This window comes from Caloenas nicobarica, chromosome 15 (genome assembly GCF_036013445.1).
Source record: "Caloenas nicobarica isolate bCalNic1 chromosome 15, bCalNic1.hap1, whole genome shotgun sequence".
In the NCBI taxonomy this organism is placed as follows: domain Eukaryota; kingdom Metazoa; phylum Chordata; class Aves; order Columbiformes; family Columbidae; genus Caloenas; species Caloenas nicobarica.
The window spans coordinates 8,316,217-8,328,775 of record NC_088259.1 but is presented as its reverse complement, the minus strand read 5'-3'; the positions used below and the strand labels follow the sequence as shown (position 1 = coordinate 8,328,775).

Genomic DNA, 12,559 nt, shown 5'->3' with positions numbered 1-12,559 from the left:
GATGTACCTGCTCTGGGCTCCCACCTGTGCTGCCAGGCGCGTCCTCAGCCCGGGTGTTTCTGCACATTGGTGACAGGCTGGGGATGCTCTGCCCTTTGCCCACTGGATGCCAGTGGCCCCAGCGGCTCAGCGAGGCCGGAGGGGTGGCAGTGCCGGGTGTCCCCGCCCTCCGTCCCCTCGGGCTGTGGGGCGGGAAGGGGCAGCTCGGCTGCGGGTCGTTCTCCAGTGCATCCTCACCCCGACCTCTTGCTGCTCGCAGAGAACCTGTGGAGCTCGTACCTGACCAAGGGCGTGATCGTGGAGAAGCGGGGGCTGCCGTCCGTGAGTCCCCCCGACACGCCGGTGGACATGGACCAGCCCTACGTGTTCAGCGACATGACCTCGTACTTCACGCTGCTCGTGGGCATCTACTTCCCCTCGGTCACAGGTGGGACCCGCGCACGTGCCGCCGGGCCCGCTCCGCCGAGCCGCACGTGCGCCGGTGGCGGGGGGTGCGGGGGGTGCGGGGGCGCTGCCTCCCACGCAGCCGCCTGCACGCCAGATCTGACGGTGCCGCTCGGCGCTGACGTCCCGCAGCTCCGGTATTTATAGCTCCCTGGGGGCAGCAGAGCCCCCCCCGCCCCATTCCGCCGCGGAGCCCCCGCAGGGCGCAGCCGCCGCGTCCCGCCTGCAGCTCCGCCGGAGCCGGTGGGACCTCCCAGGGTTTGCCCTGGGCACGGCGATCGCTGGCGGGGTCTGGCGCTGCCGGGTCCCCGGCAGGTCCCGGTTGTGCACGGTGCGTGTCCCTCGGTCCCGCGGGTTGAGCCCCGGGACCTGCCGGCGCCGGCTGCGTCCCAGCTCGGCCACCCCCCAGCGCAGTGCCGGGGCCGGACCCTCCCCTGCGCCTGCTGCCGTCACCGGCCCTGCTTCAAATAATTAAGAGCTCATGAGGCAAGTCAGTCAAGAAGCGTTTTGAGCCGAGTCCTTGAGTAGCCTCAGGCTGCGGCTCGGGGGGAAGTGCTGGGGGCAGTCGGGGAGTGGGCTGGAGGACCTAAGCCGCGGCAGCGCCGCTCCCAGCTCCCGCCGAGCTAATGTCCCTCTGCCCCGGTGTCCCTCTGCCCTGCTGTCCCGTTGCCCCGGCCGGGCGGGGGCTGCGGCTCTGCCCGCCTGGCACCGTCCGCTCCTCCGCAGGCATCATGGCCGGCTCCAACCGCTCCGGGGACCTGCGGGACGCCCAGAAGTCCATCCCCACGGGCACCATCCTGGCCATCGCCACCACCTCCGCGGTCTGTATCCTTCAGAGCTCGCCGGGGCTGGGGGCGGGCGGGCTCCTCACTGCGCGGGGCGGACCCTCGGGGGTGCGCCGGGCCAGGACGGGGTCCCCGCGCCCCGCTGCTGGGCCGAGGGGGGCTCCGCATCCCCTCAGCTCTCCTTGACCACCTGGCAGATATCAGCTCCGTCGTGCTCTTCGGGGCATGCATCGAGGGTGTCGTCCTGCGTGACAAGTGAGTGTCCCTGGGGTCGTGCGGGGCCGGAGTGGGGGAGCCCCAGGGAACAGGCTGGGGCAGGGGCAGCGGCAGCCGCGGGGCGATGGAGGGGCAGACGGGAATTGCTGTGAGTTTCCGCTTTGGAAGGGCTTTCGGAGGCCAGAGCTTGTAACAGGCGCTGGGGGCTCGTGTGTGCCCTGATCCCCCCCCGTGTTTTGCGGCACATCCGCAGCGCTCCCTCCCGCTCCAGGGCTGCAGGCAGTGTGCGTGTTTGTCAACAGGCAGGGCTGCCTGTGCTGCCTGCGTATCTGGGGCAGCCCAGCTCGCTGCACGCGGCAGGTGACACTTCTGGGTCGCCAGCACCAACACAAACGGGATCCGACTGCACGCAGCCTTAATTGGCCTCCTCCCGGCACAGGGGATGGGGCGCTTCTGTCCCCCACCTCCCCCTCGTCCGTCCCAGGGCCACAGGCGGGGGATGGGGACAGACCCCAGCTACCTGAGACCTCTATCCCTTGCTCATCCCCCGCAGGGAGTGGGGGCCGTTAGCAGCCGGGGCCGCTCCTGTCCCCCCAAGCGGTGTCCCTCGGTGGCCGACCTGCCCGGGGGGCTGGATTCTGCTGCAGCGATGGTCTCTTGGGGCTCAGCCACGGTTCGGAGCCACGGATGATTCTGGTGCTCCACAGGTTTGGTGAAGCTGTCAATGGGAACCTGGTGGTTGGCACCCTGGCGTGGCCGTCTCCATGGGTCATTGTCATTGGCTCCTTCTTCTCTACGTGTGGCGCTGGACTGCAGAGCCTCACGGGAGCCCCCCGCCTCCTGCAAGCCATCTCCAGGGACGGGATCGTGCCCTTCCTCAGGGTAGGTGTCCCCTGAGCTCAGCACTGCTGGCCCCAAGCACCCTTGGTGGCTGCAGCTCCCGCCAGCATAGGAGACCAGTGGGCACCCGCGCTGCCTCCTCCTGGCACCGCTGCCAGTCAGAGCTGCCCAGCTGCCCATCCTGCCGGCACTGGCACGGTGCTGGGCAGCTGTGGTGCGTTTGGCTGTGGTGTTGGTGGGAGGAGAGCACTGGGAAAGGTCAGGATTGCCTCCCCCCGCTGCTGTGCTGCTTCGTATTTTATCTGCTCTCTGAAGATGTGTTCTCACAACCTCATCTCTCCAAATCCAACCCGACAGCTCCCCCCAGGGAAGAGAGGGCTAATTTTATCCTCCTTCCTTCGCCCTGCCAGCCCCAGCTCTCCCTCGCTCATGCTGCCTGTGCCCTCTAATGCATCCAGACACGCACTCCCAGCCCCTGCCCTCGCACCCGTCCCCTCTCCATGTCCCCCCAGCCGCAAAAGGAGCTGCTCTCAACGGGCAGCGTGTCTGTCCTGAGCACAAGGTGGTCGACTCCACACTGACTGTGGCCAGGCTGAGCTGGGGCTCGTCCCTGGGTGGGAGTCCCGGGGCGGCAGAGGTGGTTCTGCATGCAGGAGGGGCTGTGCGATCTGCCAGGGATGGGGCTGTGTTGGCAGAGAGAGTGCATCCCGCCAGCCCGGGGGGACCTGGCTCAGGACACGTGCCAGCTCGCAGTGGCACTCGCACGGCCCCTGTGCCCTGGTCCCTGCTCCCAGCCAGGGCTGGCACTGAGCTGTGCTGTGGACCCTTGTGCAGGGCTGCACGGCACCGGCAGTGCAGAGCCCTGATGTTCCCCTCTCCCCATCCTGCTCCCAGGTCTTCGGCCACGGCAAAGCCAACGGGGAACCAACATGGGCCCTGCTGCTCACAGCCTGCATCTGCGAGATCGGGATCCTGATTGCCTCCCTGGACGAGGTGGCTCCCATCCTCTCCATGTAGGCAGCATGCTCTGTCCACCTGCACCTTCGTGAGCAGCAGACAGGCGCGCGCCCCCTCACCCCAACCAGGCGGGTGGCACACACATGGGTCTCTGGGGGACACAGTGGCCCCTACCCCTGCCACCCCAGCCCCACCCAGGAAGGGGGGAGCCCTGCAAGGAGCCCAGGGACCCTCCTTGGCTGCTGTTGGGACCTGGCTGCTCCACAGCCCTGGCTTCCCTGTCTGGCGGTGGGGCACACTCTGGCAGTGACCACCCCGTCGCCGGGAGGTTCAGTGGGGCCTGGCTGTGTACCCAGGGTGGCGCAGCACACCCGGCTCAGCCTCATGCTCTCTCCTGCAGGTTTTTCCTCATGTGCTACATGTTTGTCAACCTGGCGTGCGCGGTGCAGACGCTGCTGCGGACGCCTAACTGGCGGCCCAGATTCCGCTACTACCACTGGTGAGCAGGGACAAAATGGGACAGGAATGGATAAGACAGAATGTTTTGCCCTGGGGACCTTGGCACAGCTGCAGGGGCCAGGGTTGCTGTGACAGCACGGTGCTCTCTGCAGGACCCTGTCCTTCCTGGGCATGAGCCTCTGCCTGGCGCTGATGTTCATCTGCTCCTGGTACTACGCACTGGTCGCCATGCTGATCGCTGGCCTCATCTACAAATACATCGAGTACCGCGGGTAAGGGCGGCCCTGGGGCCGCAGACCCTGCCCAGTGCTGGCAGCCGCTGTTCAGCTCCAGGGGTGCTCCGGGTGTCGGCGCGGTGCTCTGTGTCCAGAGCTGTGGGCAGCCCTGACATGCTGCTGGTTCCTGCAGGGCGGAGAAGGAATGGGGTGATGGGATCCGGGGCCTGTCCCTGAGCGCTGCCCGCTACGCCCTGCTGCGGCTGGAGGAGGGTCCCCCCCACACCAAGAACTGGAGGTGAGGCGGGGTTGGGCTGGGGGGCCGAGGGGGCCGCGGTGCAGGTGCTGACCGCAGGAACATCCTTCCAGGCCGCAGCTGCTGGTCCTGGTCCGTGGGGATCAGGAGCAGAATGTGGTGCACCCGCAGCTCCTGTCCTTCACGTCGCAGCTCAAGGCTGGCAAGGGCCTCACCATTGTGGCCTCCGTGCTGGAAGGGACCTTCCTGGACAACCACCCACAGGCGCAGAGGGCAGAGGAGGTGAGAGCTGCCCGTGCCGCACTGCTGCCCGCCCTGGGCAGGGCTCTGCCGGCAGCAGGCACCCACAGGTGTCCCCAGGAGCGTTTCTGGCTCGTGGCCAGAGCTGGTGGCCCCGGCTGGCCAGGAGAGCACCAGGGTGGCACTGGGCAGAGCCTGGAGACTCCACACTTCACCAGTGCTCGGGGCACCCTGGGCACCTCGGGACCCCTGCCCTCCTCCCCAGGCACCAGAGACACCAGCACCAGCTGAGCACTGGTCCCAGTCTTGGGCAGCTGCTGCAGGGCACGGCACGGCTCGGCACAGCACCACGCCTGCTAGGGGCTGCTGTGCTGAGCAGCCTCTAAGCTGCCCTATGGGCATGGCAGCCCTGACCCTCCCCATGGCCCTGGTCCCAGGCAGGGTGGGAGATGGGGGCCTTTCCTCACTGGAGCAGGAGCCACCCCTGCCCTGCACCGCTGCACCAGCTGGGTGGCACTTTAATGAGATTAAGCCCCTGGAAGCAAACAGCTTCTCTCCCATGCAGACATGTTATAATTTCTCTGAGTAAATAACTCTAATTGCCGCTCCATTGCCTGTCAGAGCGCTGGCACGAGGACGCCCTCTGCTTGGCACGGCACAGATCCACGTGCCAGCGCTGCTCACTGCCGGTGTCACCACTGCCTGCCCAGAGCTGCCGGCCTGCCCGGGGGCATGGGGACCTGGGCACCCTGCACCCCCCACCTGGCACCCCACACCCCGCCTGGCCAGAGTGCTGCTGCTTGGTGGCCACCGTGCCTGCTGTCCCTGGGCCCTGTGGCCTCTGACCCCCTTCTCCCACCTCCAGTCCATCCGCCGCCTGATGGAAGCAGAGAAGGTGAAGGGCTTTTGCCAGGTGGTGATCTCCTCCAACCTGCGGGACGGCATGTCCCACCTGATCCAGTCCAGCGGTCTGGGTGGGCTGCAGCACAACACAGTGCTGGTGGGCTGGCCCCGCAGCTGGCGCCAGAAGGAGGACCACCAGACCTGGAGGAACTTCATTGGTAGGCACTGCACGGGGACGGGGCCGCTGGGCTGGGGAGGGCTGAGCCCCCCCGGCTGACTTGGCCCTTCCCCTCCCAGAGCTGGTGCGAGAGACCACGGCTGGGCATCTGGCCTTGTTGGTGGCGAAGAATGTTGCCATGTTCCCAAGCAACCAGGAGCGGTTCTCAGAGGGCCACATTGATGTGTGGTGGATCGTCCACGATGGGGGGATGCTCATGCTGCTGCCCTTCCTCCTGCGGCACCACAAGGTAGCTTGGGCCCCGTGCTGTGGGGTGGGGGTCCGGGGCTGTCCCCACCGATTCGTGCTCATGCCTCTCTCTCTCTCCTGCCCAGGTCTGGCGCAAGTGCAAGATGCGCATCTTCACGGTGGCACAAATGGACGATAACAGCATCCAGATGAAAAAGGACCTGACCACGTTCCTGTACCACCTGCGCATCACTGCCGAGGTGGAGGTGGTGGAGATGGTGAGTGTTGGGATCGGGGCACATGCTCTGGGCTGGGATGCTGCCTGTGGGAGAGCCAGACAGACTGTGCCACAGGGAGACATGCACCAGGGGGACACACGGGTTCACAGGGACTCGCAGGGCCAGGCTGGGAGCAGTGGGTGCATCTCACCCTGCCCCATGGTTTCTCCTGTCCCTCTACTGCAGCATGAGAGTGACATCTCTGCCTACACCTACGAGAAGACGCTAGTGATGGAGCAGCGCTCCCAGATCCTCAAGCAAATGCACCTCACCAAGAACGAGCGGGAGCGGGAGGTGAGGCCACAGGACAGCCTGGCTGGGTCTGGCCCCCGTGGTGACAGAGCTGCCCCCAGGCTGCACACTCGTCCTTCTGGGGAGCTGGGGCTGCAGGCTGGTGTGTGCCCAGCCAGGGCCTCTCCTGCCCCATCCCGCGGCTGACCCCATCCTGCTCAGATCCAGAGCATCACGGATGAGTCCCGTGGCTCCATCCGGCGCAAGAACCCGGCCAACACGCGCCTGCGCCTGAATGTCCCCGAGGAGCAGGTGGGCGATGGCGAGGAGAAGCCGGAGGAGGAGGTGAGGGGCTGCACCAGGATGGGGCCCAGGCAAGCGACTGTCCCTGGCCCCTGCCCACCGTCCCACTCTCCTCTCTGCAGGTTCAGCTCATCCATGACAAGAATGCCACCACCTTCTCCAGCAGCTCCCAGTCACCTGGGGATGAGGTGGAGACGGCCCCGGAGAAGGTGCATCTCACCTGGACCAAGGAGAAGTCTGTTGCAGAGAAGAACAAGAGCAAGAGCCCTGTCAGCCCTGAGGGCATCAAGGACTTCTTCAACATGAAGCCGTATGGCCCTGCATGCTGCCATCCTGTCCCACCTGCGCTCTGGGCCTCAGCCAGCCCTGTCCTCCCCAGCAGCACCGCGCGGCCCTTGTTCTGAGGGGGCTGGGATCCCTGAGCTCAGGCCGCTCAGGCTGGGCGGGGGGTGGGTGGGCTCCCTGTGCCTGTAGGGGACGAGGCACCCATGCAGTGTGCGCTGCAGGACGCGGGGCATGCACCGGGCACTCACCTCCTCTCTCTCTTTCTCTCTTCTCTATCCCTTGGCCTCATGGTGATCCTGGCAGGGAGTGGGAGAACTTGTAAGTCTGGGTTTGGCTGGGTGCCGGGTCCCGGGCGGGGGAGCTGGGCTGCTGCCATCGGGGTTGCCCCGTGCACGAGGGCGGCTTGGTGTGCTGCAACAGCTACTGCCGGCACCCTGTGAGACGGTTCACCCAGGCAGCGTGCGGGGGCCAGGGCTGCCAGCCCCTGCGCAGGCTCTGCACTGTGCGTGCCCCACTGCACGCTCTCTGTCCGCCCTGCACCGCTGCCGGCAGCATCCCACAAACCTGGGCTGGGGCACCCATGGTGACACTTGCACCGTCTACTCCTGCGTGCTCCCACTGAGCTCAGCCGCGCGCAGCGTGGTCCGCTGCTCATGGCCACCAGTGCAGGCTCAGAGCTGCCAGCAGCCGTGCTGGGCAAAGCTCTCGCTGCTCCCTGAGCTCATGCTGCAGCCCAGCCCTGGACCCACTGGGGCAGGAGGCCAGTTCCCGCTGTGGCCCCTTGTCTCTGGTGTGGGGCTGGAATCCAACTGTGCCCGTCCCTTTGCCCATGCGCACTCTCTCCCCCAGGAACCAGTCCAACGTGCGGAGGATGCACACAGCTGTGAAGCTCAATGAGGTGATCGTTAAGAAGTCCCAGGATGCCAAGCTGGTCCTGCTGAACATGCCAGGGCCCCCCCGCAACCGGAAAGGGGATGAGAACTGTATCCTTCCCGTGGGGTGGGTGTCTGACCCTTCTCCACAGGGTGGGCTGAGGGCCAGGGAATGCGACTGCCCCAGGGCTGCTGGATCTTGCAGGTGAGTGATGGTGCAGTGCCAGGTCCAGTGCCTGAGCCTGACCCCCCTGCACCTCCCGCTGGTTCTGACAGCTGTTGTTGGCACCAGCCTGCCTGTCTGGCAGAGGTGACATGTGCAGGACCTGTGTGGGACACGTGAACATTACACCCACACATGCGAACAATGGCACATCGCGAGGCTGCGGCCGGATCCACAGGGCTCGGCTGCCCACTGGGCTCAGCCACAGTCCCTGTCACACGTGTGGCCGGCTCCAGCCTGACTCCACCAGCCCCCGGTGCTGGTGCAGGGGTGTTGTGCCGTGGGCTCAGCTCCCTGGGCATGGGGCTGGGCAGGGATGGCATGGTCTGGTCCCCATGCTCCATCGTGGTGTTAGTCCTCCTTGACGGTCGTGCAGACATGGAGTTCCTTGAGGTGCTGACGGAGCATCTGGACCGAGTACTCCTTGTGCGTGGTGGGGGCCGGGAGGTCATCACCATCTACTCCTGAAACACGGTGCGCAAGAGAGGTTTGTCTGCACGCTGAGAGCCCCGCCACCCCTTTGCACCGAGCTCCTGGAGGGGAGGAGGGGAGGCCTGATGGCAGCCGATGTGCAGAAACTTCACCTGGCTTTGGCCGTGCCCTGATCTCTCCATTCGAACTGCAGCACCAGATCTTCCGGGAGCATCCAGCACCAGAGCAGCTGTTCCTCATTGCAACATCACAGCACTGCTGTCCTTGTTTATATATACATATATACACTGTTCCGTGGACTGAGCACCAGAGCCCAGCGCTGCCGCCACCGCCCGTCCCCAGCAGGGCCAGCCCCGCACTGCTGCTCGCAGCCAGGCCGGGCAGGAGGGCGGCTGCACCAAGATGGGCTTCTGGCCGTGCTGCTGCCCCGGAGTTTGGCTGGATGCGCCCGTGTCCCGTGCCCGCTGCTCATGCCCTGGTCCCAGGAGAAGAGAGAGGCCACCAGCTTTCCTCACCAGACCTTCCTCTCCTGCCTCTGGCAGCGCCCGGGCCTGGACAGCCCCCGCTCCGGTGCCGTCCGTCGCTGGAGGCTGTGGGCTGAGCTGCTGGAGATGCAGCTGATGGTTTGGAGGGGGCAGAGGGTGGGGGGCAGCCACGGGGGATCGGGGCTACGAGCAGCAACTTTGCGACAGCAGGAGCCCCGGCCTGGGGTGGGGGGTGTTCCCGTCCCCTCCCTCGCACTCCAGGCTCTCTCTGCCCTGGTGCTGTCCTGGTGCTTGTGCCGCAGTTGTGGCGTGGAGGTGCAGTGTCCGGAGCCGAGTGGTGGCCCTGCTGTGTGCAGCATGAGCCGGAGCTGCTCTCCAGCCCCTGGAGCTGCGCGGGGGCCACTGACCCCCGAGGCACCAGCACTTGGCCAGAGTGTGGGGGAGTCTGTACCCCGACCTGCTTCCTCACCTTGCTGCTGATCCCCAGGGCTTCACTCCAAACCCAGCCCCAGCTCCAGGCAGTTGCAGATGCTGCAGTGGAGTTGCAGGAAAGTCTGGATCTGTGCATAGTTTTTAACATATGCAAAGTCTGTTTGCTTGGTCTTGACAGCCCTGCTGTGCCAGCTCAGGGGTCCAGCTGGCCCCCGCACGAGGGGCTGTAGGGGTCCCGCCTCCCCTGCCTGGCCCAGGCACTGGCCCCGTGGCCCCTGCAGCCCAAAGCTCGTCCTGTCCCGCCAGCACACGCTGCAGCCCCCACATGCAAGCAGCAGGGCAGCCAGGTTAGTTTAAAGGCGTCTTACCTTTGGCAGCAGCTGCAGGGTCACCTCTCGTCCCCCCCCAGCATCTCTTATGCCGGAGAAACTGAGGAGCTTTTAACAAATGTGAACGGTTCCAGGAACCACGCAGGAAGCGGTGCCGAGGGCAGCCAAGGTGCCTGTGGGCACCCGCCCTGGTCCCATGTACATAGTGTACATAATACAGTAAGTGTATTTTTAAAAGTGATCATATTTATGTTAATAGAACCAGATGAAGTCTATATATAGAGATCTATATCTATTCAGAGAGATGCAGGGCTCTGCTAGCACCAGGCTGTGGGGACGGAGAGCCGAGACAGGCTGCTCCTGCACCAAACGGGCGCCCATCTGTCACAGCACGGGCTCTGGAGCGGTGCTGGTGGCTGCAGCCGGCGCCGGCACCCCCAGGAAAGGGCCAGGTCGCAGGTTCATTCTCTTCTCAATTTTGCTTCTTAAGAGTTTTCAGGGAAAAGAAGTCACAGACTTTTCTGAACTTGTTTCATAGCAGATTTGAGCTTCCACTCAAAGTGTAGCCTGCTAAGAGTTGCCCTCTCCCGGCAGCACTGGCTGCTCTGCACCAGCCTGGCCGCAAGCAGCTTTGTGCCTGCTGGAGCTGAGCCCCGCGCTGGAGCACTCGCCTCCTCCACCCAAACCACTCCCCAGCCCCGCAGCGCAGCAGGACCCGCAGACCCCGGCCAGCACAGAGGGAGTGGGGGCTGCAGCACCCTGCGGGGGCCGAGTACCGGCAGCCCTGGCTGGTACCAGTGCCCTGCACCCTCTGCAGCCCTCCCCTGCTCGTCCAGGTCGAAGCTATTTGGGACTGCTTGGATAAAAAGGAGTGGGGTTTTGATGATTTTTTCTTTTCTTTCTTCTCTCTTTCTTCTTTCTTCTCTCTTCTCTCTTTCTTTCTTCTCTCTTTCTTCTCTCTTCTCTCTCTCTTCTTTCTTCTCTCTTCTTTCTTCTTTCTTCTCTCTTTCTTCTTTCTTCTCTCTTTCTTCTTTCTTCTCTCTTCTCTCTTCTCTCTTCTCTCTTTCTTCTCTCTTCTCTCTTTCTTCTCTCTCTTTCTTCTTTCTTCTCTCCTCTCTCTCTCCTCTCCTCTCTCTCTTCCTCCTCTTCCTTCCTTTTTTCCTTTTTTTTTTTTTCCAGCTTATTTCCTTTTCTTTCCTCTTTTCTTCTTGCTTTATGATCCTGTTCGGACACACTCCCAGACCAAAACCAAGCCCCATCTGTGCCTGCTTATACCTTGCTCCTCCATTTCCATCACCTCCAAAGTGCCTCCCTTCTCTCCAGCAGCAGCCACAGCCAGACTTTGTGCCGTGGTAGCTCGGCCGTCTGCACGGCTGTTTCCCTGTGTCACAGCCTCTGGCATGGGAGCTGGTCCCAAGGGCAGGGGAGCTCGTGGTGGATGGGAGGTGACCATCAGGCTGGGCTGACACACAGTCTCAGCACAGGAGCTCCAGGCTGACGAATGGTGCAGTCACGCAGGGCAGCGCACGCTTGTCCTGCCGCTGCCTCAGCCGCGGGAGCTGGTGCAGGAGCCAGCAGCTGCGAGGGACAAGGGAAGGGCAACCCCACGAGAACCACGATCTGCCAGTGTCCAGCTGCTCTGCCCCTTGGAGCTGGTCCGACACCAGCACACACAAGCTCACGTGCTGTTTGCAGCCTCCCAAAATTACTTGAGGCACTTCTGCAGCAATGGGGGAGGCGTGCACGGCAACCTGCCCACTCATCACAGATGCAAGCACCGCTCTTGTTGGGCCTGGAGCACTTGCCAGCTGCTCTGCCTCTCCAAAAGCTGCCACCCGCTCCCTGCTGTCACCCTCTCATGACAGTGTAGCTGTTGCCCGGCACACGGAGCAGCTCAGGGCCAAGGGGCGAGTGTGGAGCAGGTTCTGCGCAGCACCAGCGGCCGAGACCACAGGCAGCACCTGCCCTTGGCAGCGCAGCAGCAACGTGCTCATCCTTGGGCAGTGGGAGCGACACTGGCCATGGAGCGGTGGTGACAGCAGCCCAGGACGTGCTTCTGTGCTGCTGGGTTTGCTTCGTCACCTCCCCAGCATCATCGACAGATCCAATTTCCCCTCAGCACATCAACCCCCCCATAAAGCTGTGGTCCCGGCTCCCCAGGGAGTGGGAAGGCGACCACTTTCCATCGCTGCCCCAACAAAGGTGTTTCCCTCCCTCATCCCATAGCAAGAACAGGGGCACAGCTCAGACAGGGCCAGGGCTGCCCCGACACCCCGCCAGACAAAATTGGCTGTGGCAAGAAAGGTGCTGACGCCCATGGCAAGGTCTCGCTCCCCGGTGGCCAGAGAGGGCCAGTTTTAGCAGACAGCACTGCATGTTAGTTTACAAACCCAGCCCTGCACGTTCGGCCTCTGTGAGTGTTCGGTTCCCCATGGAGCACCTTCTGCCGTTCCACCTTGGTGAACACAGTGTCCTCCTCCGGTAGACGTGCAAGTTCCTCCTTGGCACATGCGCAGACACGTTTCGGTTTTTGTTCCAGACAGGAAGGTCTTGACCCCCAGGTTTGTTTCTCGGGCAGGTGGCTGCAGCGTCCGGCCTGGGCCGGGGCTGGAAGAGGCGCAGGATGCGATTCTGCACAGGAGTCAGGGTTGCACTAGGAGAGTCAAGACCTTCCTCTGTGTAGCAGGACTAAAAACCAGCAGAAAGACCAAAAGGTCTCAGATTTGCTGGTTACAACACTTTCTGTGCTACATGTGCAATATATTTGTTATGAATGTTACCACAAAGTCAGTTCATTCAATAATCTTTTAATCACTGTAGCTAGATGTTCTACGTTCATTCAAGTGACTTTTATTCGAGTGCAATATTTCAATAGACATGTAGTGACCTAGTATGCTTTGTGTTTTAGAGAATCTGTGTGCAGAGCAATGCAATTAAGTTTAAAACCTTGTAAATAAAACAGGTTGCAAACCAAAAAAAAAAAATAGTTAGGCTTGCATTTAATTTCTGTGTGTTTCAGTATCGTGCA

The 12,559-nt window shown here is 63.3% G+C and overlaps 1 protein-coding gene across 4 annotated transcripts in view; it reads left to right on the top strand.

Moving 5' to 3' along the window:
* SLC12A5 (solute carrier family 12 member 5) overlaps window positions 1-8,938 on the top strand; it is a 28,325-nt gene extending 19,387 nt beyond the window's left edge. The window contains exons 9-27 of one of the 4 annotated variants that reach the window (XM_065645963.1): window positions 260-427; window positions 1,171-1,269; window positions 1,427-1,484; window positions 2,153-2,327; window positions 3,180-3,298; window positions 3,643-3,741; window positions 3,854-3,973; window positions 4,110-4,214; window positions 4,286-4,454; window positions 5,278-5,473; window positions 5,553-5,722; window positions 5,808-5,939; window positions 6,126-6,233; window positions 6,393-6,515; window positions 6,596-6,783; window positions 7,062-7,076; window positions 7,608-7,741; window positions 8,230-8,327; window positions 8,479-8,938. In XM_065645963.1, coding sequence (XP_065502035.1) covers window positions 260-427; window positions 1,171-1,269; window positions 1,427-1,484; window positions 2,153-2,327; window positions 3,180-3,298; window positions 3,643-3,741; window positions 3,854-3,973; window positions 4,110-4,214; window positions 4,286-4,454; window positions 5,278-5,473; window positions 5,553-5,722; window positions 5,808-5,939; window positions 6,126-6,233; window positions 6,393-6,515; window positions 6,596-6,783; window positions 7,062-7,076; window positions 7,608-7,741; window positions 8,230-8,321 — 2,270 coding nt within the window. In that variant the 3' untranslated portion in view covers window positions 8,322-8,327; window positions 8,479-8,938. Of the gene's footprint in view, window positions 1-259; window positions 428-1,170; window positions 1,270-1,426; window positions 1,485-2,152; window positions 2,328-3,179; window positions 3,299-3,642; window positions 3,742-3,853; window positions 3,974-4,109; window positions 4,215-4,285; window positions 4,455-5,277; window positions 5,474-5,552; window positions 5,723-5,807; window positions 5,940-6,125; window positions 6,234-6,392; window positions 6,516-6,595; window positions 6,784-7,061; window positions 7,077-7,607; window positions 7,742-8,229 lie in introns of all 4 variants that reach the window. The other 3 variants (XM_065645962.1, XM_065645964.1, XM_065645961.1) reach the window with 3 other exon arrangements.
* Window positions 8,939-12,559: the final 3,621 nt, after the last annotated feature.